The 23,966-nt window shown below is 38.8% G+C and overlaps 2 protein-coding genes across 3 annotated transcripts in view; one reads left to right on the forward strand and one right to left on the reverse strand.

Moving 5' to 3' along the window:
* Positions 1-22,042, forward strand: part of kcnk15 (potassium channel, subfamily K, member 15) — a 29,808-nt gene extending 7,766 nt beyond the window's left edge. Inside the window, exons 3-6 of one of the 2 annotated variants that reach the window (XM_088081990.1) lie at positions 14,058-14,087; positions 15,565-15,666; positions 18,241-18,611; positions 18,799-22,042. In XM_088081990.1, the coding sequence (XP_087938116.1) occupies positions 18,329-18,611; positions 18,799-19,796 (1,281 nt within the window). In that variant the 5' untranslated portion in view covers positions 14,058-14,087; positions 15,565-15,666; positions 18,241-18,328 and the 3' untranslated portion in view covers positions 19,797-22,042. The remainder of the gene's footprint in view (positions 1-14,057; positions 14,088-15,564; positions 15,667-18,240; positions 18,612-18,798) is intronic. The other variant, XM_088081989.1, reaches the window with a different exon arrangement.
* ogfr (opioid growth factor receptor) lies at positions 1,599-9,502 on the reverse strand. The gene is made up of 7 exons (XM_042491676.2): positions 9,178-9,502; positions 8,577-8,642; positions 8,405-8,486; positions 7,323-7,401; positions 6,074-6,140; positions 4,690-4,838; positions 1,599-4,599 (listed from the first exon to the last, which is right to left on the reverse strand). Exons 1-7 carry the CDS (start codon positions 9,307-9,309, stop codon positions 3,495-3,497), a joined length of 1,680 nt encoding a protein of 559 aa, XP_042347610.1. The 5' UTR covers positions 9,310-9,502; the 3' UTR covers positions 1,599-3,494.
* Positions 22,043-23,966: the final 1,924 nt, after the last annotated feature.

Here is a 23,966-nt window from a genome sequence, read left to right on the forward strand (position 1 = left end):
TAGAATCTGACCTATAACACAAATCCTCCATGTCTGCAAAGTAAAAAAAAAAAAGAAAAAGAAAAAAGTTAAGGGTTCTTTAGTCATAGCTTTAAAAAAGTTCAATTAAGTAGGCTTTTATACTTTCATAAAGTCTGGGGACTGTCAAAGGACAAATTCAAACCAGGCTGGTCAAAATTTGAAGCAATGGAGGCCAACAAATCCTGAGCTGTATGGGTCAAGCTGCAAAAATGCTGGATCCTACATTTCCCATAATGCAACCTAACAGCAAAACATTTGTAGACCTCACTCTGCCAGGTATATAATGCAGATTTTTTTATCCCTTAATGGACAGTTTGACCAATGAAATGCCAGAAAATACTATTTATTTTATTTTTTAATCTGATAAACTGTTTAAAAAAACATTTCCAGAAATAATGACCTGGTTATTCAAGAAAATCCACAGAACTATTTTCTTTTTTTCTTACTTTCCGGAATAAACCCTCCAACTGTATCCCTGTGCAGAGGATGGCGTACATCTACTCATGCACCAGCGGCTCATACTGGTGACAGGGTGAAACGTAAACATTACTGGCGTCCTCCTCAGCTGAGCTGAAATGTTAACCAGCTCAGTGCTGCTGGGTGAGCTAGCAGTAGACGTACGCTTCTTCAGCGCATTGACACAGCTGGCAGGTGTAATCCAGTAGAAAGAAAGTAGTTCCTTCATGAAACTGCTCACAAGGTCTGCTGATTATCTTGAGTGACCGAGTCATAATTTCTGGAAAGAGGCATTGCTGTTGAGTTTTTCAAATGTATTTTTTGGCACTCACAACAAAACAATATAGACTGATAAAAAGCACCGCAGGTAAAAGGAAAAAATATGTATTTTTGATTATGGGGTAAACTGTCCCTTTAATGTAACATTAAAATCAAGAAGCAGAATTGCTGAATGTTTACTTTTATTGAACAGGGAAAGAGCAGATTTAGATAGCTGTCTGGCATGAACAATGTGGCAACTAGCAAGCTCAAACTCCATCAGTATATATTTTTACTTTCTTTACTCACACCCTCGACTCCACACTGATCCTGAGGCCTGAACAACTTGTTCTGCATCAATATCTCTAAGTTCAGCATCTTTTTTCTTCCCTCTGTTATGAGTCATGCAACTTCTCTGAGGCTGGCACTGTTTGCTAGAGAAACAATCTGATATTTCTGACTATAGGCTGCTGCACTGGGAAATCTAAATCTCTGCTATAAAAGCATTAACCGACATCTATCACAGTTTTTTATCCTGAGAATTGAAATTTAATAATCCAACGATAATAACACGAGTCTCAACTTTGACTAAAGAGATTAATTCCATAAAATCTTCAAAAAATAATATAGCTTTATTCTGCTTTGTCAACAGCCAGGTATTTAGCCGGGGGGGGGGGTCATATACAAAGAATTCAGTACTTTTGTAAAGTTATTAGCGTTTTCATTTTGTAAATACCATAACGTCAAAAATTAATAGTGAAAATTAAGTGCAAATATAAAAAAGATGCATCAATATACTCACCCTGGCTTGTAAATGTCCATGGACTTCACTCATGTCAAATTAACATACAGTGGACTTTAAATTATAGCCAAAGCTTTATCAGTTCTGCCGAGAGGACATACATATTGTACAATCAACCAGTCTTATCACATTTTTTGGCAAGGCTCTCAGTTCAGAAAGTCTTCTTCTCAAATCTGCATGAAAACACAGATTGTGCAACATTACTGAAATATAACTTAAGTGACATTCAGTCTTAAATCCATTTAAACAGCGGGTTTCAGCAGAAACACAAACCAGTACAGATTATTTTAACTCACACAGAAACAGCCCAAAGACAAAAAAAGCTCTTCCAATTAATTGTTTTTCAGTGCAAAAAAAATGTTCAATTGTGAAAGTATTAAGGTGTTAAAAAATGCTGAAACCATCATTTCATCGATATACATTAATAATAGTGCTTTATGTATTCTCTAGACATATTAAATATCAGCCTTAGTCATTAGCATCTAAAAAGGATGAGCTATATTTTTCCTACTGTCAACAAATCCCACAAAAAGACCAAAACAAATTTATCCCGCTCACAAGCATCATCTGTGCATCCAAAGCCTGATAGCTTAATCTTCTTTCACATCCGTTTTTTTGTTGTTTTTTTTTACAATTAAACACATCAAACTGTTGCATTACAATAAGTTGTAGTTCATTTCAGTCAATCCCACATGCACAGTCCTTGCTGCTGTAAATACTAACAACCCCTGCAGGAAATAGTCCTCAACAAAAACACTATTTACCTCCATTTGTGTAAAATTTGATGGGAACTATTTACGTGCTGTGACATTATTTTGCCTAAAAACAGCAGAGATCAGTCTGTAACTGCTTGTCTCTCACTTTGTTTAGACACAACTGACAAATATTAGACGCAAGTAAGCATGCGATGCATATTTTATCATTACCAGATCATTTATATAACATCTAATTATCCTTTATATCATTAATAACATATTATCAGTTTGTTTTCCAAATTTGCTCGAGGCTCAAAGAAAAAACTGACTAGATGACGAAACTGTTGCTGCAGATTGAGAGCCAAACCAGAGCTCGGTGCCGTGGCACCAAATGGAAGCGGGCAGCGCTTCATGAAAAATCTGCAGGTTTTTCAGCACTTCTTCGCCCACTGTGAACAGTTGACTGTTTACATTATTGGATGTAGCTACCGTAACTTCACCCAAGGGTCGGAGACTGCTGTTTGAAGCCTCGAGTTTGGCATTTTGGCTGTCAGTATTTTGTTTTTTTGGAGCCTGAAGTGACTAAATTTGGATAAGAAGGTGGAGGAGAGAGGGATGGATCTGAATGAGAACCAGAGGACACTATTGGCACACAGCCTCTCACTCTAAGCGGCCTGCACTTAATTAAGAAAATGTAAATTGATATATAATTAAAAAAAACATCCAATGTACAGATTTCATAAATGGGGAAAATAGCTAAAGAGACCAAAACCTTTTTTTTGTTGGATCGGGCTGTAAACATGTTTATTTCTGCTGTTTAGTTAACTCACATCTGGAGGCAGCCTCGAGTGGCCATTCAAGGAACTGCAGTTTTTGACTCTTCATGTTCGCTTTATTTTTTAACCCCCTTGCACGACAACCAGCAAGCTAATATTGCTAACAAGTTAACCGTCTGTAGTGTGTTGAGTCTCTTGCTGGTTTTTGACCTTTTTATGGGATTTGTCGACAATAACAAATGTACAGAATATCACCAACCTCATCCTTTAATATTGTCTGATGGCCACGTGGAAACCGAGCCACATCCAGTCCCACATTTAGCGTTAATTAATTCATATACTCCTTCAAAGTGAAAAGAATCAATATCTAAACATCAAATATAGTAGAAATAAGGCCCAGGGAGTCTTTTTTTAGTCATACTCTGTCCCTATATTACATTTCATTTCAGCTCAAATTAATGCATTTTCTCTAATCATCCAGCTAATTCATGAACTTCCCACATTTTGGTCTGAGCTCGAGGGGTTTGATTCCATATCAATATCCTCCGACTCCTTCCCATTTGTCTGTTCATCTGCACCTTTCTCGGTGCTTGTCGCTGACCCATTTGTTGCCGACACGTTTGCCTGTGACGTTTCTTCCTCCTCCTTTTTATCTGGCACTTGATTAAAATCAGTCCTTGGGATTTTTTCCTCCCTTCCAGAAGAAAGAGAGGGTGAATGTTTTGAAGTCTTAGCGGGGGTTTGCGCTGACGGGCTCGTTTGACCGGTGGCTTTATTAGCACCAGCTTTCTCCTCCATCTGCCCGCTGGCGGCGTCCCCAGCAGGGCCGTTGCTTGGCAGCACCTTGTTGTCTTCCCTCTTCTTCTTCGGTGGTTTTTCAGTGTCTGTGTCCCCATCTGTTTGCATAATGTTGTCCGGTTCCTTGGGGGTGTCCTTCCAGTCGTTGGTTAATGTGTCCTCGCTGTCTGCACAGGGCTCGGTTTTTGTTGTCTCAGACTCAGGACTGGGTGACTGATCCATATCATCAGCATCATCTGTAGAGTCATTTCCATTCCCCAAAATTTCATTATTGGACTCTGCCTCTGCGTTTCCATTCCCAACGGTCTCCTCCTCTGGTTTTGGCTCAGGAGATGCTTCAGACAGTTTGTTTTTGTCTTTACTTGTTGTTTTATCTGTTCCTTTCTGAGCTTTCGTAACATTATCCAGTCCATCCTCTTTTTGTTGCACGACTGCTTCTCCGTCTTTGCTTTTACTCCGTGAATAAGCTTCATCTTTTCCATCTCCATTCCCAACGGCATCAGATCTTTTCTCCGTCTTCCTGAATTGTTTTTGAATCTTTCTGGGACACCACACAAACTTATCCTTTGGCTCAAAGTGATAGTAGGCAAAACGCACCAGCTCCCGGCGTTTCTGCTTGTCCCGGACAGCAAACAGGAAGTAGTCGAGCACACTGCGCTTAACACTGCTGAGGGTCTTCTTGACTAGAGTTTCTTCCAGAAAGAAGTGCACCAGTGGGGCCTGGTAGTGCTTGAAGCCCAGCTCGCCGAGGCTCTTTAAGATGCGAGTGATGCGCAGGTTGTTGTGCATATTCCTGTGAGAGATCACACAGTTTAAAACAAAATTACAAACAGAAATGTACTTATCTCCAATATTGTTATTGTGAGATATATAACATAATTACCTCTCCAGATTTCCAAACCGTTCCTTCCAATTATCGGCTCGTTTCACTTCGCCCGTCTCTTTGTTGACCAAACGCATGCCATAGAAGCCCAACATGAGTTCATAGGACTCGACTAGTCTCTTTTTGGCATCCTCATTCTTCTTGAACGCCTGTTGAGCAAACACAGTAGAAACAAAACTATAAGACACTAAGTGTAGGGACAACTTTCATAATCACACAGAACAGTAACAAGTTAAAATCAGGGCTGCACAATATGAGGAAAACGTGTGATAATGAAGAATATCTTAACAATGTTACATGCAATATGCAGACATTAAAGATAGATTCGCATTTCTGCTGCAACATTTTAATTTAACATAATTGATTGTTAAATTAAAAAAATGAAAATACTTTCATTATTTTATGAACATGTTGAAAATTAAACTGAACACAAAATGCATCAGCAAAAAAGTTGCATTTTAATGTACTGTTTTCTACTGATACTGATATAAATTACTGTAAAAATCCTTTAGTGCAAGATCAGTCTTTCGCGATGTGTTTGACATTGCAATGACCATATATTGTGCAGCCCTAGTCAGAATGTATGACATAAAGGGACATAAAGGGGGTTGAAAGGGTAAAATAAATGTTTGTCTTTATGTTTCTTATTTGTTTTGTCCATAAAAGAGCCGATGTTTTGAGGAAATGTTAAAGTTTTGGCTAAAGTTGCTTACACATGTCTTGTATGAGTAAAGAAGTAATGGGTCAGACTGGTGATGTTAAAAAAATAGCAATATTCTGTTGACTCATTTTAAAAGAAAACTATCGACAAAGACTACCCATAACCAGACTACCTGAGTATATTAAAATATAGCCGGAGGGTTTTTTTTATTAAGACTAGTAGTAATGATAATAGACAAAATATATTAATAAATTAACAAAATACAATCCAATGTCTAATTTTAAAAAATGTCAGCAGATAAACAGCCCTCTAACTCTGTTTACAACAGAGAGGGGGGATGACATGCAAATGAAGATGCAGGTGTCTTAAACCAGTAAACCGCAGCAACACTGATGCATCTACCTTCTGTGGCTTGTTTTAGAAACACTCAGGCAATGATTGAGGTCATTTTAGAGAAACTGTTCCATTTTTGGGGTGATTCAACATGCTGTTTGAAGCTTTTCTAATGTGACGCATCTCCAGCCAATGCATCAAAAATACACATTCAACTCTCGATGACATTTGATTCTGGCGTTGCACTCATCAGGTATGACTTTGTGGCATGAATGTCAATGGTCAAATAAATTAGTTGTGTCGCTTTATGTTGTGCCAGAAATCAGAAGCCACTGCTGGCAATTAATTTATGCATAATTACCTGTCTGTAGTGTCCATTTAAGGACTTACCTCAATTTCCTTCTTGGTGAGTTCTGAAGCCATGTAATTAACCCCCGGCTCTCGCAGTGGAAACAGCCTTACAATGGAAAACAACACAAAAACAGTTAATGAAGTTTTATAGAATTAAAAAAATATACTTAACTCATAGTGCTTCATCCTATCAAAACACTAGAGATGTTCCAATGCCATTATTTCTTCCTGATACAGATACCTGAACTTGCATATCAGCTGATGCCGAGTACCAATCTGATACCACTGTGTTAAAAAAAAAGTTAAAAGACGACAGCTGTATTCTGCTAACCCCATATGGGAGTGACATTATTGCTGCCATTGTTGTATGGTCTGGCTCAAGTTAAACTAAATCATGAACAAATAAATACAGAGAATGAATAACATAGAAATTACAAGATTGCTGGCAATTTGCTGACATTACACTATTTATTGGAAATCAAATCTTCTTTGCCGCTCGAAATCAGCACTTGGCAGTGGCTGAACAGCATAACTTGCTATGTAGGCTACTCATTTAGAGAGGCAAAAAGAACAGATTTCCAGAACACCTGCAGTTTTAACCTGGTGTGAAACTACTTAAAAGTTTTTTAAAATAAATTGTGTACTTGCCAATACGCAATTCAGCATTTTAGGCAGTATCTCAGGTACTTGCGATGCAATAACCCGCCTACAACTCTGTGATTTCACAAAATACATCCTTATAAAACATCTTGAATTGGCAAGAAAAGCTCAACTTTGTCATTACTACATCACTCTGGGTACCTCTGGAATTTAGTCTCAGTTTGATCGTTTCTTTTTTAATTGAATCTGTAAATGATGTGACCACAAAAACAGCGATCATTTATAAATCTATCAAACCACCAACAATGTATGCAAAGATCAGTTTTTACCTTGATCTTTTCATTTGGAACAAAGCACTTGAGCAGGGTACTGAAACAGCAGCAGATGATAGCAGATAGTAAGCAATTGCCTTTTTTTAAGTGACAGCTGCTTGTCTGACAATGATTTTAACCATCTCTACCTGAAACCATCAATAATGCGGCAGACCATTCCAGCAAATTTTAGAGCACGCATTTCACTAATAAAGACCAGCACACCTGGTATTGCTTTTTGTTTTAGTAACAAACTCCATACTGAGAAATGTGTAACATGCTTCAGACTGCAAGGTCACCAGAGTAAGATGACTTGAGCTCTGTAACCTCCGACTGGACACAGCCAACATGCACCACAAAACGTAAACAATACATACCACTGAATGTACGAGTGAACTCTCTCTAGTCTTTTGTAGTCATTTTTCCATTCCTTGAGGAATGATTCAATGTAGACATCTGTGCCAAATCATAAAGAAAGCATCATGTCAATGCACACAGACTTTGCCAAGTACTGAAAATACATTGAGAGAAAATCTTTAAGGGCTGCACAATCAATGCAAATGTAATCACAATCACACTTTCCACAATTAAATGGCTGCGATTTAGCCATTAAAAATGCGTGCACCGCAGCTCATAGAAAACTCTGCTTCAAATCGAATCAAGCACTTCCTAAACTAACAGCCAGGCTCCACTTTAGAGGGGGGCGGGGGGGTCCTCTGTGCCTGCGCCCTGCAGCAGTGGCCTGCATGGCATGGGCAAAATGAAAATCATCTATTTAAGTATTTTGGATATAGGAGAGAACAAATCATATGAATACAGTGCACGAGACTTGTGCCAGCGCCGCAAGCAACACAACTAACTTATTTAACCGACTGAAAACACTCGACAGTGCAGTATGATGAATGCACGAGGGCCAAAAAGAATAATGCCGCTAACATTACACCACTGAATCCCAGTCCTCGTCCAGCATCATCTCATCCATGACAGTGAAGCTGCAGCGTGTCATGGTATTGTGACCAATGTAAAAAATAATGCAGCGGAAAGGATGTTTTCTTGGGAGACGCACTTGATTCAGGTGTAGAGGAAACCTGTTTTAAGTCTCATTTTGATGCAAGGTTGTTTTAATTAGGAGTACTGTAGCACAACATCGAAGTGAAAGCAGCTCTCTGTTGTTTAATTTTGGATATAAGTTTTGGTCCAATTTTATTCATGGATTTCGGAGAAGAAGAACCTTATTTTTAAGTCTTATATGGATACAATGATTGTTACACTAGCAGGAATATAGCACAACATGGAAGTTAAAGCAGTGCTCTGTTTATTTAGAAGTGAAAGGGGGCAAAAAATAACCCCTACAATCAATGAATAACCGTAAAAATAGTTGTGATCTCAACATCGATCAAAATAATTGTGATTATCATTTTGGCCATAATTGTGCAGCCCTAATATCTAAATATGTTACCATCAGGAGCAGAGGGGAACTTATTGAGATAAAACTGCAAATTGTTCATTTTGTCTTCTGAGCAATCGTCATCTGTGAGATTCTGTCAAAAAAAAACAACAACACATACTTAACCTCTCTCAGCTGAGGTGAATGCGATGTATTTTGTTGAGATTTGTTAGCTGTTACTCACTGGATATTCTCTTCTGTAGTTCTGCATGTCCTTTGCTGCCCTCATGTTTCTGGGCGTGTGATGCCACTGCAAAGAAAAGTGAAAGTAAAATTAACCTCAAGCTAACGGCCCGTTGTTATATAACTTGCAGATGAATAGAAGTCGATGCATGGTTATTTAAAACAACCATGACACATCGCGTTATCGTCAGTAATGGCCTGTATTGATTATCATGACGGTAGAAAGCTGGCTAACGTTATACAGTGCAAGTTGACATGTTAAGGCCAAGCTAACCTATTCCTCACTCCCAAAAAAAAAGCTTAACACTTAATTTACATTTTTCATTTTGAGTAGAAATAACACACTGTGCATAATTATCCCTGTAAGCGATACTATATAGATTTTTCAGCATAACACCAGCCACGTACAGCCACTTACATTAGGCTAACGTCAACGGCTAACGTTAGCTAGGCTAGTTAGCAAGCCTGCAGCAGAGAGGCATAAAGCTATCATTAGCCTCACAGCAATGTTAGCAAACGCCCGGCCAAGTCAGCGTGATCACACACTATGACATGGTGTAGGCACGCTATGGTATCGGCTGTGTAGTAATCAAAGCACGTACATTTAAAGACCAGCCAGATTTGTTTTTGTCTTGACATGACCGACGGGTTTGGCTCTCTCCGGCCGGGTCGTCTCCATCACTCTCTGTGTCCCAGGTCGAGTCGTACTCACACACACAGTCGTCCTCCATCATCGAAAGAAACGTTATGTGACTAGCTGAGGCTGCGTGAACGTGTTAACCTGGTTTAGCACTATAACCGGGCGTGAACAGAGTTACACTTGCATGTTCAGGTTAGACGAGGACGGCCCTGACCATCCGTCTCTCCAGTCTACCATCGTCAGACAGCGACGGTGTTGGCGGCTGCAGTGCTGATGCTGCGTTCAGGTGCTCCTCCTCAAAGTAGTAATAATCCGATTTGTCATAATTCAGCACATTTTTTTGCTGTTTCCAAGCTGTTACTCTGCCTCTTGTAAAGCAAGGCTTTGCTTTATGGTGAAATCTAGTGGCTGAAACTTTGGCTAATTGGGGACATTTTTTTTCTTAATAATTAGGTTAAGGAGGTTTCTTTAAAAATCTTACATCAAATATGTCTAGCAAAAAAGGGAAAAAAAAGAATTTTAGGCTTGATATTGAGTATTCTCGTGCTTTTTGTGAATTAAAAGAAGAAAAGAAAAAACTGGATAAACAATTAAATTGTGTAAAATGAGAAAATTCACATAACAACAGCAGCAGGATGCCAGAAAGACAACAACAGCTACAACAAACAGGAACTCTAAAGTCAGAATACAAGCCACGCAAAGCAACAAGAAACAGCAAAACAACAATGCAAAACAATAGCACAGCGACAACATATAGCTTTTTAGCACAAATAGTCATGCACGCAGCATGAAGCAACAACACACACTAAGCATAACATGCAGCTATTCAGAGCAGCAATAGAAACAAGACAGGTGCAGGGATAAAATACAACAGTCATAATGTAGACCCTAACAAAATTTTAAAAGATGCAGTAAGCAGTGTGTTTTGAAAGTCATGAGGTGTACAATTGCTTTTACTATTGGAAAAAAATTCCACATCCGCAAAAAGAAATTGGCAGACTCCAGACCTGATTTAGAACCTTTTTTCTCAAGAATTTCAACTGCACCACAATAAAAGGCCTTAAAGATAAATAGGCAGTAAAGAATAATGCGTTTAATAAATTTCACATGAACTGAGGTGGCCATATTTTAATTTTATATCACTTTTTCATTATTTATGTTTTTCTCTGTTTACATGAATCCCTGGTATGTTCAGTTCGTTGTGTATAAAAAACAACAACAAAAAACTATTACCTTAATCGGAAACCAAGTTAGCCTTTAAAAACATAGCTTTTGTGTGTTTAAGAGTAAGAAATCATACACCTCTCATGCTAAATTGCTGCTTCACAAGATCACCATGCAGCTACAGTTTAGGATAAGGAAGAAAAGAGGGTCCGTCACCAGCATACATCATACAATTCACACAAGTGTACTCTGGGTTTGTTTTGCGCTTAGTGAGGTTATTAATGTGTTTTCTAATAAGTAATTCAATTTTCCGACAGACAGTGAAGGTAGCACACTTGCTGTGTTGGTTGATGGTGATAAAAACTGCAAACCAGCTGATATGAGTCAGGCAGACTATCTTAGGTACAGAAAAACTTTCACTTGATTGTTATATAAGGATAAACAACAGTAACACTATGATAGATGTGCTGATATTTAGCAATCTTTAATAATAGCAATATTAGTTATCTATCTATTGATGTAACCAATTGAATAATAAACAAATAATAAATATAAAAATATTTTCATATATTGGCTGTCTGTGAGCAGAATGTCTCATTTAAATTTATAGGACAGATTCCCTAGATTTTGATGATTTTAATGAAGATAAGGTAAGATATTTGTCCCACAGCAGGACAATTTGCAACATTACTGCAAAGCATCAGTAAAAAAAAAACTCACAATATATTAAGTACATATATTAAAAAGAAGACAGAAAGCACAGATCAGATCCAGGTCAGGGGAATGTGTCAATAATATAACATGTATATCATATAGGTCTACTGTAAGTATTAAAGAAAAAAAAATCAGAAATCCAGCAACTGTGCTGTTGAATCATTGTATTTACATAACTGTGGGGATATTTTTGCAGTTTATATGAGTGCACATACCCACGAACAATATGACATTTGATTGGTTTTATTGTCAGGAAAAAAATCTGAAATTTGCCTTTGCGTCCCAGGGCATTAGCCGTACAAAATTCAAAACAACATTTAACCAACCAACAAAACCAATCAACAAACACCCGAAATCACATCAGACATTGCGATAAGTGGAAGCAGTGCAACATATTGCTCTTCCCCTTTTGCATTCATTGTTTGACCCAGACACGCTGAGGCGACTGAGATCATGTTGTAAATCACGTCACATCACAAACACTGCAGAAAACCTGTGCATTGATAGTATAAAGAGATCTAAAAAAAAGAAAACTGTGTTATCTTATCTCTCTAAGGATACCGGTAATAATTTAATTTATTTTCATTTATTATACAGAAAAACAACCAGAATTTTTTGAGCACTGGGGAATTGTCATGCACCTAATCATGTCTTTTTGGTTTCAATTTATGGTGTAAATGTCTTTGATTTTTTCAGAATTCATGTTTAGGAAAAATGCACGTTTTAAATACTGATGGGGACATGTCCCTTGGGTCTCCCCCGAAATCCGCTCTCAAATCTGTACTCAAAGCAGATCTTCCATTATGTCTATAAAATTTAAGACAGCATGTCTATGTTACAACCTTTAGAAAAACTGCAGCCAATCACGCACAAACACACACAAACACTCTCTCTCTCACACACACACACACACAAAAAAAAACACAAAGTCCAATGTATCCAATAATCCAGCCTGAGTTCTTATTAGAAGTGTCTCTCAGTCATGTATAATATCGTCAGTAAGATGAGTCGGATTCAGTTTCATACTGTCGGCACCAGCAGCACAAAGAAAGATTCAGAGGCGTGAACATATAATTTGACCATGATGTCCATCCTTTGACAGTAATTGGACAGATGCATAAATACGAGGGGGTATATTTCACCATTAGAAGATATAAATAGAATCGTGTATTATCACAGGGGGATTCAATCTTGAATGGCCGCTGGTGTGGGTTTCTATTTTTGGTCTTAGTTACTGTGGAAACCAGCGAGCTCTGCAGGCATCCAGTATTTGCTGTTGCTATTTAGTGCCTTTGCTTTTTAAAATGGATCCCCTGATGCCTCGTTCTCAGCGAGTTCAATACAGATGGAAATATTTGTTAATACAGAGATTATGATAGTTATGTAAACCCAGTCTGCCTGTGTTTGTTGTTGATTTGACAAGAATGTCATGACTTTAGTTTGAGCTTACTACTTGACCTCCCCTCCTGTAAATTGGAGCTTCCTGCTTCCTGTAGTTTATCCTGCAGGATCCGGGTGGCAGGAGTCGAGGGTCATCTCGGGGAATTCTGTTCACCCGGGTTGCACCAGTTATTTGTGAAATTCATGGCTATGTTTTTGTGCAAAGTCCTTCCCAACTTCTTTGTTAGTAGTTTCAAACTGGTTTACCAAACCTAAGCTATTTTAGAAATGTGTAAATCTGTCGCTAAACATCTATTTTACCATCAATTTTAAACTATGTAAACGGAGCGTCACTGCAGCATTGCTGGTTGTAACTCTCCAAAATAACAGTTTTAGGCTGACAAAAAATATATATAAAAATTTACTGCCTTTTCTTTGTGTGTGTAAGACTGATTTTGCTTTATTTACATGTTTGATTCAGAGTTACAATAGTGTGTGTGCGCACTCCAGTCGGCAGAAGAAAATGTTGACATTGTACGTTTTTTTTTTTCATTTTATTTTTTGATGTTGCCACACATTAAGCATAGTGCTGTTGGTCGTAAAGTTTTATCGTATCCGCTGTATGATAACATACAAACCTGCTGCAACATTAAAATAATGTATAATGCATCCTATAATTATAATCCAATAGCATAATATTCATTATTCTGATATGGGCTACTCTGCAAAATGAGCATTTTTACATTTGGTACGTGAGGTATATTTTGATAAGTAGAAGTATTGAGTACATTTTGATACTACATATTTTGGTACCTTTACTAAGTGAAAGTGTGCACGACAAAATGCATGACTTTTACCTTGTATTTCTGCACTGTGATATTTTGTGATATTTGCTAATTTGAAGAAATGATTGTGAGAGTCGTATGAAACAAGCATAAAAATCAGTTGAGATTATTTGTGAAACGCAGTAACATGAGACTTTGTGCACTCCTCAAATTAAGTGGTTTGTATTCTGTTTTATTGGAACATTAGAGAAGCAGAGAGTCATATAAATACACTCTAGTTTAATGTTACTGTTGTTTGGACTTTTGGACTTTTTATTAAGCTACATTAGTCTGTTTTTTGTTGCACAGTCTTTTACTTTGCTGGTGAAAAGTGTAACATAAACTTACTGACTAACCTAAAAAAAAAACCTTTTAGTGGTATCATAATTTAACAGATCTCATCGGGTTGCAAAATGTGTTTTGTTTCCATATGATTTGGTATGTAAAAGAGAAAATGTAAATCAACGGTAAGCAGTCACATAAACTGCTGAGGAAATAGTTGCTGATAAAGCAAACAGATGAATGGAGACAAGGGTTTTTATTTTCAATAAACTGCAAGAACGGAAAGAGAAAATAATTAGAGCCAACCTCTAAAATTATACAAAAAGTAATAAATATAAAGTGACTTTTCAACATGATGGTAGGAGATATAAAGCAGACAGGCCTCAGAGTGTTGCACCACAACACCAAATATAACTCTGCCATCTGAGGAGATAATCCTCACTCTCACTTGTCTTACCTGGTATGTTCTCCTCTGCAGATGAAGGCAACTACTTATCTGCTCTGACAGGTAAAACATTTTTATTCATGGTCTCTTGTCATGCTTAGTGAAAGTATTTCTGAGGAGGTTCAGTTTACTTCCATAAAGCATGCAGTGTATCTCCTACTTGTCACTACTTTTTGCAAGGCTGCGGCACATTTTATCATGTCAAGAAAGCTTCCTTATCCCAGCTGTTAAAACATTTTGTTGTTGGAGTAACTTTATATTTAATTACGTTCAGGTGGCAACTCTGGAACCAATTTCAGATCTTTTGTTCAATTCTTCATTTTAAATTTAAGTATTAATTTAGAAAAATGTGTTTACATTTATTTAGGCCCTTTCTTCGATAAGCTCTGCATACATGCTCATCATTATAGAGTATTTAATGGTGCATAAAGGAATTTGAGGATAAACAGGAAAAAATGTTTAATTTAAGAAGTGCATAATTGGTATTTCACTTTTTTAATTCCTTTATCAGATTTGGATGCAGCACACTGGCCTTTTCTCTCCTAAACTGCAAATTCAAACTCTGCTATGTGTCCTAAGTCATCAAATCCTTGAGTCAAAGGAAGTCAGCAGATCATTATCTTAATTAAACCCCTTGCAGTTAAATTCACAACCGTTCATACCTCTGCGTCTGCAGGTCCTTGTCTTCTCTCTGCTCACTGCTCTGCTCAGGTTCATCTGCACACAAATCCTCTCTCTGTTTCAAGCTGCTTCCTTATCTTGCACTCATGTATTGTCCCTGTAATTTTCCCCTATCCTTGTCAAAGCACAGCTGCTGTTCACTGCTAAAGACCACCTTTCACTCCTAAAAGTTTGGCTTTTACAGAGGAGCTTAATTTCTATAAGCCTTCCTCCAGGATTTTGCCAGATTTGCATTTTTCCCTCCTGCAGAATTGGCAGATAGGCTTTATTTAGTGGAGAAATGTGCCTTCGGGCACAAGGCCCTCTTTTCTCCGCATGGTGCCATGTGCATCTTTAAAAATGCTGTTTGCACCATCTGCATATTCTGAGCATCACCACAGACACTGACGAGGTCTTTGTGATTTCATGACATTTAAAAAAGGACAAATGCTTTTTTGGTCAGCAATATATATCACAAAGGGGGAGTGAAAAATAAAATAGGATTATGAGATGCAACGATACATCGGAGGGGCGCGGGTCGGTCTGCATGAGTGGCAGGGACTACGAAAATGTGGAAGTACAGCCTGTAGTTTAAGCAACAGCCCGAGAGCCAGCAAAACTGCCGCAGTTTCGCTGTGGGGGGAGGAGGGATATCTAGGCAGTGGTTAGATGATGAGAAGGTTACCACAGTTCATCTACACATACATCCCACATTGTTTTGAGACAAAGCTGGTTGAAAATATCGAAATATCCCCTAAAGGGGTAAGATTGGCCTCTGAGAGCTTCCACTATCTTTCAACTGATTTATTCTTTTGTACTTTTAATCTAGTTATAGTAATTACTGAAAACATTATTAACAAAACCAAATTTTTCATTCCAGGCTTTTTGCGGGTCCACTTTAACCCCCAGTACGACACCCAACATAGCAGACACCGAAGACGAGGACCAGCTCCCTATGGAAGCATAAACGGCTAATTCTAAGGTAACAAAAACACAACAGTTCTTATTTTCAGGTTATTATACACTAAAAAACACACCTATTACATTATATTCCATTTCTGCCAAAATATCCCTCTAAATACAACACACTGCACCTTTAAGCCTGTACCTTCATGCTAATATTTGATATTATAAACATGCAATAGTAAAAAAGCCAGAGGCATTATCAGCGAGAATAATCCATAATCCACTTCATTTGTTTTCATTGTTCCTGGTAAATGACATGGTAATATGTGTGCGTGTGATAATGAAATGTAACAGAGAGGCCAGAGAACAGAGACAGCGAAAAACAAAATCAATGAAGCATCTCTTTGAGTCGAAATACTTATCCTTAAGCCCAGGCCTGATGGGGATTGATGGGCCTCCTCACTTTGTTCCAGGTCCTTGGGCTTTGAAAAGGATGTGAATACAAGCTGTGTGGATTGATGGGCGGCTGTTAGGGCTCCAGGTTCCTCTCTTATCAGCTGAGATGTAATTGATTTATGGAGAGCTGGTTTGAATCACAACAGGGATGCAAGTGCGCCGATTTAGCCACTTAACACAAAAACAGGGCCGCTGAGAGCAGGTTGCTCTGTTTAAGAGGAACAAAAGAACAATCCACCTGCAGTACCCCGCTGCTGCTTCTGATACCGACTGTGACATCAGGAGGAAGCTTCTCCTCACTTTTTATCCAATACAACTGCGTCACGTTTCTGTTCTTTCTCATCATGTTTGACTAGAAAAATCCAGCCTCAATCATGACACTTGATGTTGCAACATCACCATTTAATGCTTAACATATTAGCTTCAATCTCACTGTCAAGTCTGTGCTTCTGATAGGAGTAGCCATGGCAACCAGCGTCACCTACAGTAGGTTTCCAGAAGTATCTGATGTAGCAATTTGGTTTATTTAACCACTACAGCAACATGCTCTCTCTCTCTTGCTCTCTCTCTCTCTCTCTCTCACACACACTCACACACACACTCACTCACACACACACACACACACACACACACACAGACACGTGAATCTGAAATCATTGAACAACAATGATCCGAGGAAACAGAGCAGTACATGTGGATATTTTCTGCAGTTCAGGCATCAAAACTGTTGCCAAAGGAACTCAGAGTGACAAAATCACTGTCTTTTTTATTGTTGTTGTTGTTCTGTTTTTAAATATTGCTTCTTAAAGCCTACTTTTATTGACTGGCTTTCTTACAATTCCAACTAGTTAACATGAAAATACATATGTTTATATTTATATTTAAATTTGTGTAATAATACTTATCAGTATTTTGTATTGGCAACAGGGCTGGCACAATATCAGATTTTTGCATGATTATAATGGCCCAAAAAAATCACAATAATGATATCATTGGTATCGTCAAATTCAATTAATCAATTATTTAATCAACCCGGGGAATTATACACGGTACAGCTCCAGTGAAATGTGGTGCCCATCAACTCTGTTAACTTGTGCACTTTAGTATTTTTAAAAATGTCTTCTTACTGTCACCTGTTGCCTTATAATCGTCCAAGTTTTTGGATGGTTCTTTTGATCCATGGTTTCTGGATTTAAATTTATTTTGTACTGTGTACTGGCCAAAAATAGATACAAAGGAACTGCAAAGAGACACAAATTGACCCAATAAGACACAAAATTACCTCAAAGAAATACAAAATGACGAGGGAAAAAAAACCAACCTCCCAAATAACTTCAAAAACTAAGCAAAATAATACAAATAACCAGAGACACAAAATGACTACAAAGATTCTGAAAACAATCCCCCAAAAATGCAAAACAAACTCAGTCAAGAAGAGACAAAAAATAACTTTAAAGACTGAGTAAAACAACCACAAAGACACAAGCAACCAAATAAGACACAAAGTTATGAGACAAAAAATTACCACAAAGAGACACAAAAACGACCGAAAACTCTGTGTCTTGCTACTATGTGGTGTGTTTATTTTTTTTTTATGGGGTTAATGCAATTCCTTTTCATCCACTGATTTGGTCTTTTGTTACTTGTGTTAATTAACACTAACTAGTTCAATATAGATAGACAGACAATTAAATAGTTAGCTCCAGATCGAGAACTTACATATTTTAATATAGCATTGTGGTGTGTACGGCAGCACAAACTCTGGTTGTCAGTCTCTGGATGTCTCCACCTCGGATGCGCAGTTTGGAGGCCAAATCAACGGTGAACCCCCGCTGGTCGCTGTCCGCGGTGCTGAACCCCCCTCCTCATGTCAGATTGGTATCTGCCGGGTCGAGTCGGGACTTCACTTGTTGCATACAGCTGCGATCAGAAGACCGAGCACAGGAGCCAAAGCTTACTATGTGTCTTATTCACACATTACATTACACACAGCTTTTTATTTGGGACCCGTTTGCGCATGCGAGGAGGCAAGCCGAGGACTTGCTTAAACAGATGACAGTGTCGAGAGCATCGATCGCTCTCAATGCGCACAGCAGGATATGCGCCTTTTTACATAAACAAGACACCTAAACCCGCTAACATCCTGGTTTTATCCTTCCACACGCCTCTCCCGCTACTACGTTTCACGCAACAGGCTGCAACACCAATGTGGAGTCTACGCTGAGGGGAAGAGTGCCACCTGTGACTATCTGCTCCCCGACTTTTCCACGCCGACGCCGAGGATGAAGAAGCAAAACGTGCGGACCCTGTCGCTCATCCTCTGCATGTTTTCCTACTTGCTGGTCGGCGCCGCGGTGTTTGACGCGCTGGAGTCCGAGTCGGAGAGCTCCCGTAGGCGCATCTTGGAGCAGAAGCGCAGCGAGATGAAGAAGAAGTACCGCTTCTCCGAGGACGACTACCGCGAAATCGAGCGAGTGGTGCTGCAAGCTGAGCCTCACCGCGCCGGGAGACAGTGGAAATTTGCTGGATCTTTTTACTTTGCCATAACAGTCATCACCACCATTGGTAAGTTGATGTAATGCCTCTATCTTTAGAGATTAGGGATGATGTTTATTAAACTCTGTTACAATGTAGCTTTTATTTTAGTCTTTTTAAAAATTTTTCTACATGTAGACTAATTAAAAAATGACAATACATCCATGCTGTGTTGCTACAGTATGCGTCACCTCTCACTGCATCTCTCTGCATTAAGGTTATGGACATGCTGCACCAGGCACAGATGCAGGAAAGGTCTTCTGCATGTTCTACGCTGTACTGGGAATCCCTCTCACTTTGGTCATGTTCCAGAGCCTGGGAGAGAGGATGAACACATTTGTCCGCTATCTCCTACACAAAGTGAAGCAGTGCCTGGGCTGTCGGCGCACTGAGGTGTCCATGGAGAACATGGTCCTGGTGGGCTTCCTGTCCTGCATTGGTACACTGTGTGTTGGAGCTGCAGCCTTCTCCCACTTTGAGGGATGGAGCTTCTTCCACGCGTACTACTACTGCTTCATCACGCTCACCACTATTGGTTTCGGGGACTTTGTGGCCCTGCAGAAAAAGGAGGACCTCCAGGAGAAGACGCCCTACGTTGCGTTCAGCTTCATGTACATCCTGGTGGGGCTGACTGTCATCGGGGCTTTCCTGAACTTGGTGGTGCTTCGTTTCCTCACTATGAACACTGAGGATGAGCGGAGGGATGCTCAAGAGAGGGCGTCGCTGAAGAGGGACAGAGGCCTTCTGGGTGTCCATGTTGTAGGGGACCAGAGCAGAGGCAGCCTCAGGGAGAGGAACAGGAGCAACGTGGTGCACAGCCGTAGCCACAGTACGCTTTTCCTCCCGATGGAGGAAGGAACCAGCCGCACAAACCTCATCGCTTCCCCAGCGGAAGATCAGGAGAGACCGCGAAGCCCCTGCAGACACAGGATGCATTTTCAGATCAAGGCTGGCAGACGCAGGCCGGAGTCGAGCCTCAGCTCCCTCTGCTCCTGTGTGTGCTACCGTTTGGGGATTTGTGATAGTCCTCTTATGTCACACAGTGAACACCACGGCTGCCATATCAACTCTATTTACTATAACTCAGTCTCCTATAGGATCCAGGGCTGCTCGCCAGGGTCCAGGGACAACACCGGACTCTCCTCCCCAGGAAGCACGCTGTCACCCGGGCACAGCCTCCGGGAGTTGCCTCGTTTGAGGAGGAAGTCGGTGTAAAGTGAAGGAAGAGTGTTTGCACAAACTATAAACTGCATTTTCAGTGACACTGTATTTTGTGTTACACCTCCTTTGTGCATGTCAGAAGACACTGATTCTGCTAAACGAATAAGTTGTTTGTTGTGGCTATTGAAGATCTTTTTATTTGTTAAAGGTCCAGTGTGTAGCATTTAGGGAGATATATTGAAAGAAATGGAATATTTTAACATTTCTTTAATGTACTATCACCTGATAATAAGAGAAGTGATGTTTTTGTTACCTCAGAATGAGCCGATTATATCTTCATATGGAGCAGGACCTCTTCTGTCTCGCTATGTTTCTACAGTAGCCCTGAACAGACAAACCAAACACTGGCTCTAGATAGGACAATTGCGTTTGCCATCATAGTAAGCAGCCCATCTGCAACGAGAGCATTGGAAAAACTCTTTAAAAAAATGTTTTAAGATAGGATTGGTACTTTATTATCCCGAGGGATATTTAGGCACCAGTACCTTATTACACACTGCAAACAAAAACAAAACACACATACACAAGAGATAGAAAGTCTAAGCATAAGAATAAAAATACACACTAATGAAGTGGTAGTCTAGTCCCAGGGCTACTACAGAGAGCAAAAACAAGGTTAAATAAGAGAATGCAAACAGAAATGAAATACCTTAATAAATAAAAATGCAAATAGGATGTCTAAAAAAATCCCCCCCAAAAATGTGCAAAGGCTAACATAACCAGTAAGAAGTGAAATTGCTTTTTTTATGATTATTTATTTATTTATTTTTAAGATATTTTTTGGGGCCTTTGGGCCTTTATTTGACAGAACAGATGTAGTGACCACATGAGCTACTGGGCGCTCCTTTATTCATTGTTTTTAACAGTTTTAATCTCCAGGAGAGTTTGGTTTAGGAGAGGAAGAGACATCTGAAGATAATTTGGCTTCTGGTAAAAAATCTCCTGAATATCTAGATCTTAAGCTGTCTGAGAAAAAGGTAAGCGCACATAATTACTGTATGTGGTGGGAGAGCCCAGGGGCGTAGCACCAAATTCTTGGCTCTGTGCATAAGCAGTCTCTGTGGGTCCCCCGCCTTTCCTCTCTTGATCCAAGTCCATCTCAGGCATCTCATTTTTTTGTCCTCTTTCCCTTAACTTTTTTCTTTTCTTTTTTTCAGTTTCTCAATTAGCTTTTTTTGTGGAAAAACATGACAGTCTATATCTGTTTACTACATTGGTGCTCCAGCAGAAGCAACTCGCTCCGCTCTTGCTGCATTCAGAGACTAATTCAGGGGCGGACTAAACCAGTTTGCACCTTTAAGGGTGAGAGAGGCCTCAAAAAGCTCCCAGATTTTTTTAAATAAAAAGTTCCATCTTTATGCCAATGTATCCAGCCAATGTTAGTGTAGTCATTGCACTTATTACTTAGAAGTAAAAAATGAAAAATAAAAAATGCATATAAAACCAAACTTTTCCCCTCCCATTGGGGCCCTGGGTGGATATTGGCTGGTTGCAATAGGCAATGCTCACTGCTAGCTGCAACTAAATCGCCTTAAATCTTACACACTGGACCTTTAAGCAAGGATGAAATTTCTTATCCTGTTTTACCACGACATTATTTACGTTCGTGACTCTGCTGTGTCCCTCGCATGTCAGCGAAAGTGCAGTGCATGATAAAGAGAATGTATAGCACACAATGTGAATGCATGAGTGCTATGTACAGATGAAACCAGTTGGGCTTTTACTCTACAATTTTAACAGAAGTATTTTGGATATAGTGCTTATTAATGACTGTATAACTGTTCAGTGAAGGTACGTCAATGATCCTCAGTGGACTCTGCTCTGCTTCAGACAAACACTTTTCATGCCATAGCTAAATGATGTCATTTTACTTTTATATATCAAAAAAAGCCTTAACTAACTTTCACCAAGCACATGAGAGATGTGGCTTCTTAGCTCAGTGAATTTAATAAATCCTTTTATTACTTATCAAGGGGGTTTAGAGTAACTTTGTGCATTGTTCAGCACGAATGAACTCTGATATAAAGAGATTCTGATGGTCACAGGACTGGATCAAATGTAATGGATGTAGCACACAAAGGATATGTAGCACGTCACAACTCAACTTTCCCTAAATCCTGGAAACATTGTCACTTTCCAGTCAGGGAGGAGTTGTTTCCATGTAGAGCTGGTTTGTAGTCAGATTCGATGTGAGTCTCTTGCAGTATTGTTTTATTAAACCAAAGGAAAGGACCATTAAATGTGTGAGAGTTCTTATTTTAATCAGAGTTTGCTGAATGATTGAACAACTCATTTGTATGAGGTTTTTAAGCGTTTGTGTTCATTTGTCATCCTCTGCTCTCTTTGTGTTTTTATCAACCAGAACCTCTTTAGATATGGTAGAAATGTGGGACTGGTACAGAGGAAAAGGAAGCCGAACTTAATTTAACATATCTACTTTTAGTTGTATTATAATAAGATTTAGGACTGACTTACACTAGAAATAAACCCAGGAAGCATAGATTTGGTAATTTACAGTCAAAAAATAAGTCAATGTGGAGATAAAAATAGGCTGAATGTTTTTAAAAAACTGGAATGTTGGGGTGCCCAGTAGCTCAGTTGGTAGAGCGGATGCCCCATGTACAGAGGCTACATCTCCGCTGCAGTGACCCAGGTTTGATTCCAGCTTTGGTGCATGTCATCCCCTCTCTCTTCTCCTTTCACTCATAAGCCGTCCTGTTAAAAAAAGGCAAAACAAACAAACGCAAAAATAATAAAAGTCATTATATAGTCTTAAATTTAAATTTGTGTGGTCTTAATTTCTTAATTACATTTTTATCTAATTTCATTTATCCAGCTTTTAATTTCTTTCTTTTTTTTTCAAAATGAGTCCAGCATTTTTGTTTTGAAGTCCACATTTCAAATCTTTAAACCTACCACTGAACCCAATACTGTCTGTGTACTTTATACATGAAATTATCTGTTGGGAAACTGTAGATTATTCCTTCATAAAACTGTAATTCTAATTAAGGTTATGCTTACCGGCAATGCTTGAATAATAGAAAAATGTTTTGTCCAAAATTGATTTAAAAAAACATCTTGAAAAGGTCTTAAAAAGCATTAAATTTCAGTTTCTGAAACCTGTAGAAACCCTGTTTAAGATGTAATGAAATGTTTTTTAAACAGTGGTTAAAAGTAACCACATTTCAACCAAAGTTAGCTCCCTTTTAACCTTGAACTTTGACATTTTTTTGGTCTGCAAATCAATGCTGACTAGGAAAATAACAACTTACACATAAATGCATCTGTAATAATATTAATAATATTACTCATTTTGCAACAAGGTACAAGGTCATTTTTTAAAAAGCAATGAACTACGAGTACTTTCACTGAAGTGCATTTCACTAAAAAAGAAAACTTGCATACTTTTACTTCAGTAACCTTTTCCATGCCATGACTTTTACTCACAAGGGACTATTTTTTATATTACACTACTGGTACTATATTAAAGCATCTGAATACATGCTGCACTATTGGAAAATTCTTTCACTCAGGGAGTCCTCGGCTCCAGGAGCCTTTATTGTTTAATCTTTTCTAATCCTCCCAAGTATTCCTGTCTGTTTGAGTTATGAATGAAATAATAAAATGTTCATAAACAACAAAAAGACGAAAACGCCTCCATTCTCCTGTGCAGCAGCCAATATTTCTAGTCATTAAACACCACACCCTCCCTGCTGTCTCAAGATAAAATCACATCATGTGTCTTGACGCCTGCACATTGCCTCCAACTGCTATTTTTAAAATCTGTTTTTCGGTTTGAAACGAGGAACAGAAATCACTAAGTCTTTACATAAGCGTCCCCAGGCATACATTTCAAGCCATCTGTTGATCTGCTTGAAAAGTAAGCTACTTTACATATAAATGTAAAAGTGATTGGGCAATAGAATCTGAAATGGTGATTGGTTATGAAATGCCATCTGCTCCGGCTGCTCGGGGAGAGAAATTTTTCCTCCGTTCCTTACATTGTCACATTACATGCTCTAATTCTGAGCAGTTCTTCACTGTGTGCAACAAGTCAGGTTATGCAAAGTGTTTGTCTGCTTTCAGATATGCAGGATTTCTATCATTCTGCATGATCTGCTGACAGAGTAACAGGAGGAGAAGTAAGATACAATAACTTTGACA

This window comes from Plectropomus leopardus, chromosome 9 (genome assembly GCF_026936395.1).
Source record: "Plectropomus leopardus strain MGB_pleo_1.0 chromosome 9, ASM2693639v1, whole genome shotgun sequence".
Classification (NCBI taxonomy): domain Eukaryota; kingdom Metazoa; phylum Chordata; class Actinopteri; order Perciformes; family Serranidae; genus Plectropomus; species Plectropomus leopardus.

Bases quoted from the DNA above. Each gene is read 5' to 3' on its own strand.
- ogfr (XM_042491676.2), bottom strand. From the start codon at position 9,309: ATGATGGAGGACGACTGTGTGTGTGAGTACGACTCGACCTGGGACACA. The intron at 8,487-8,576 runs GTGAGTAACAGC...TTTTTTTGACAG, and splicing joins ACTACAGAAGAGAATATCCA to AATCTCACAGATGACGATTG. The intron at 6,141-7,322 runs GTATGTATTGTT...TTCCATTGTAAG, and splicing joins GTTCACTCGTACATTCAGTG to GCTGTTTCCACTGCGAGAGC.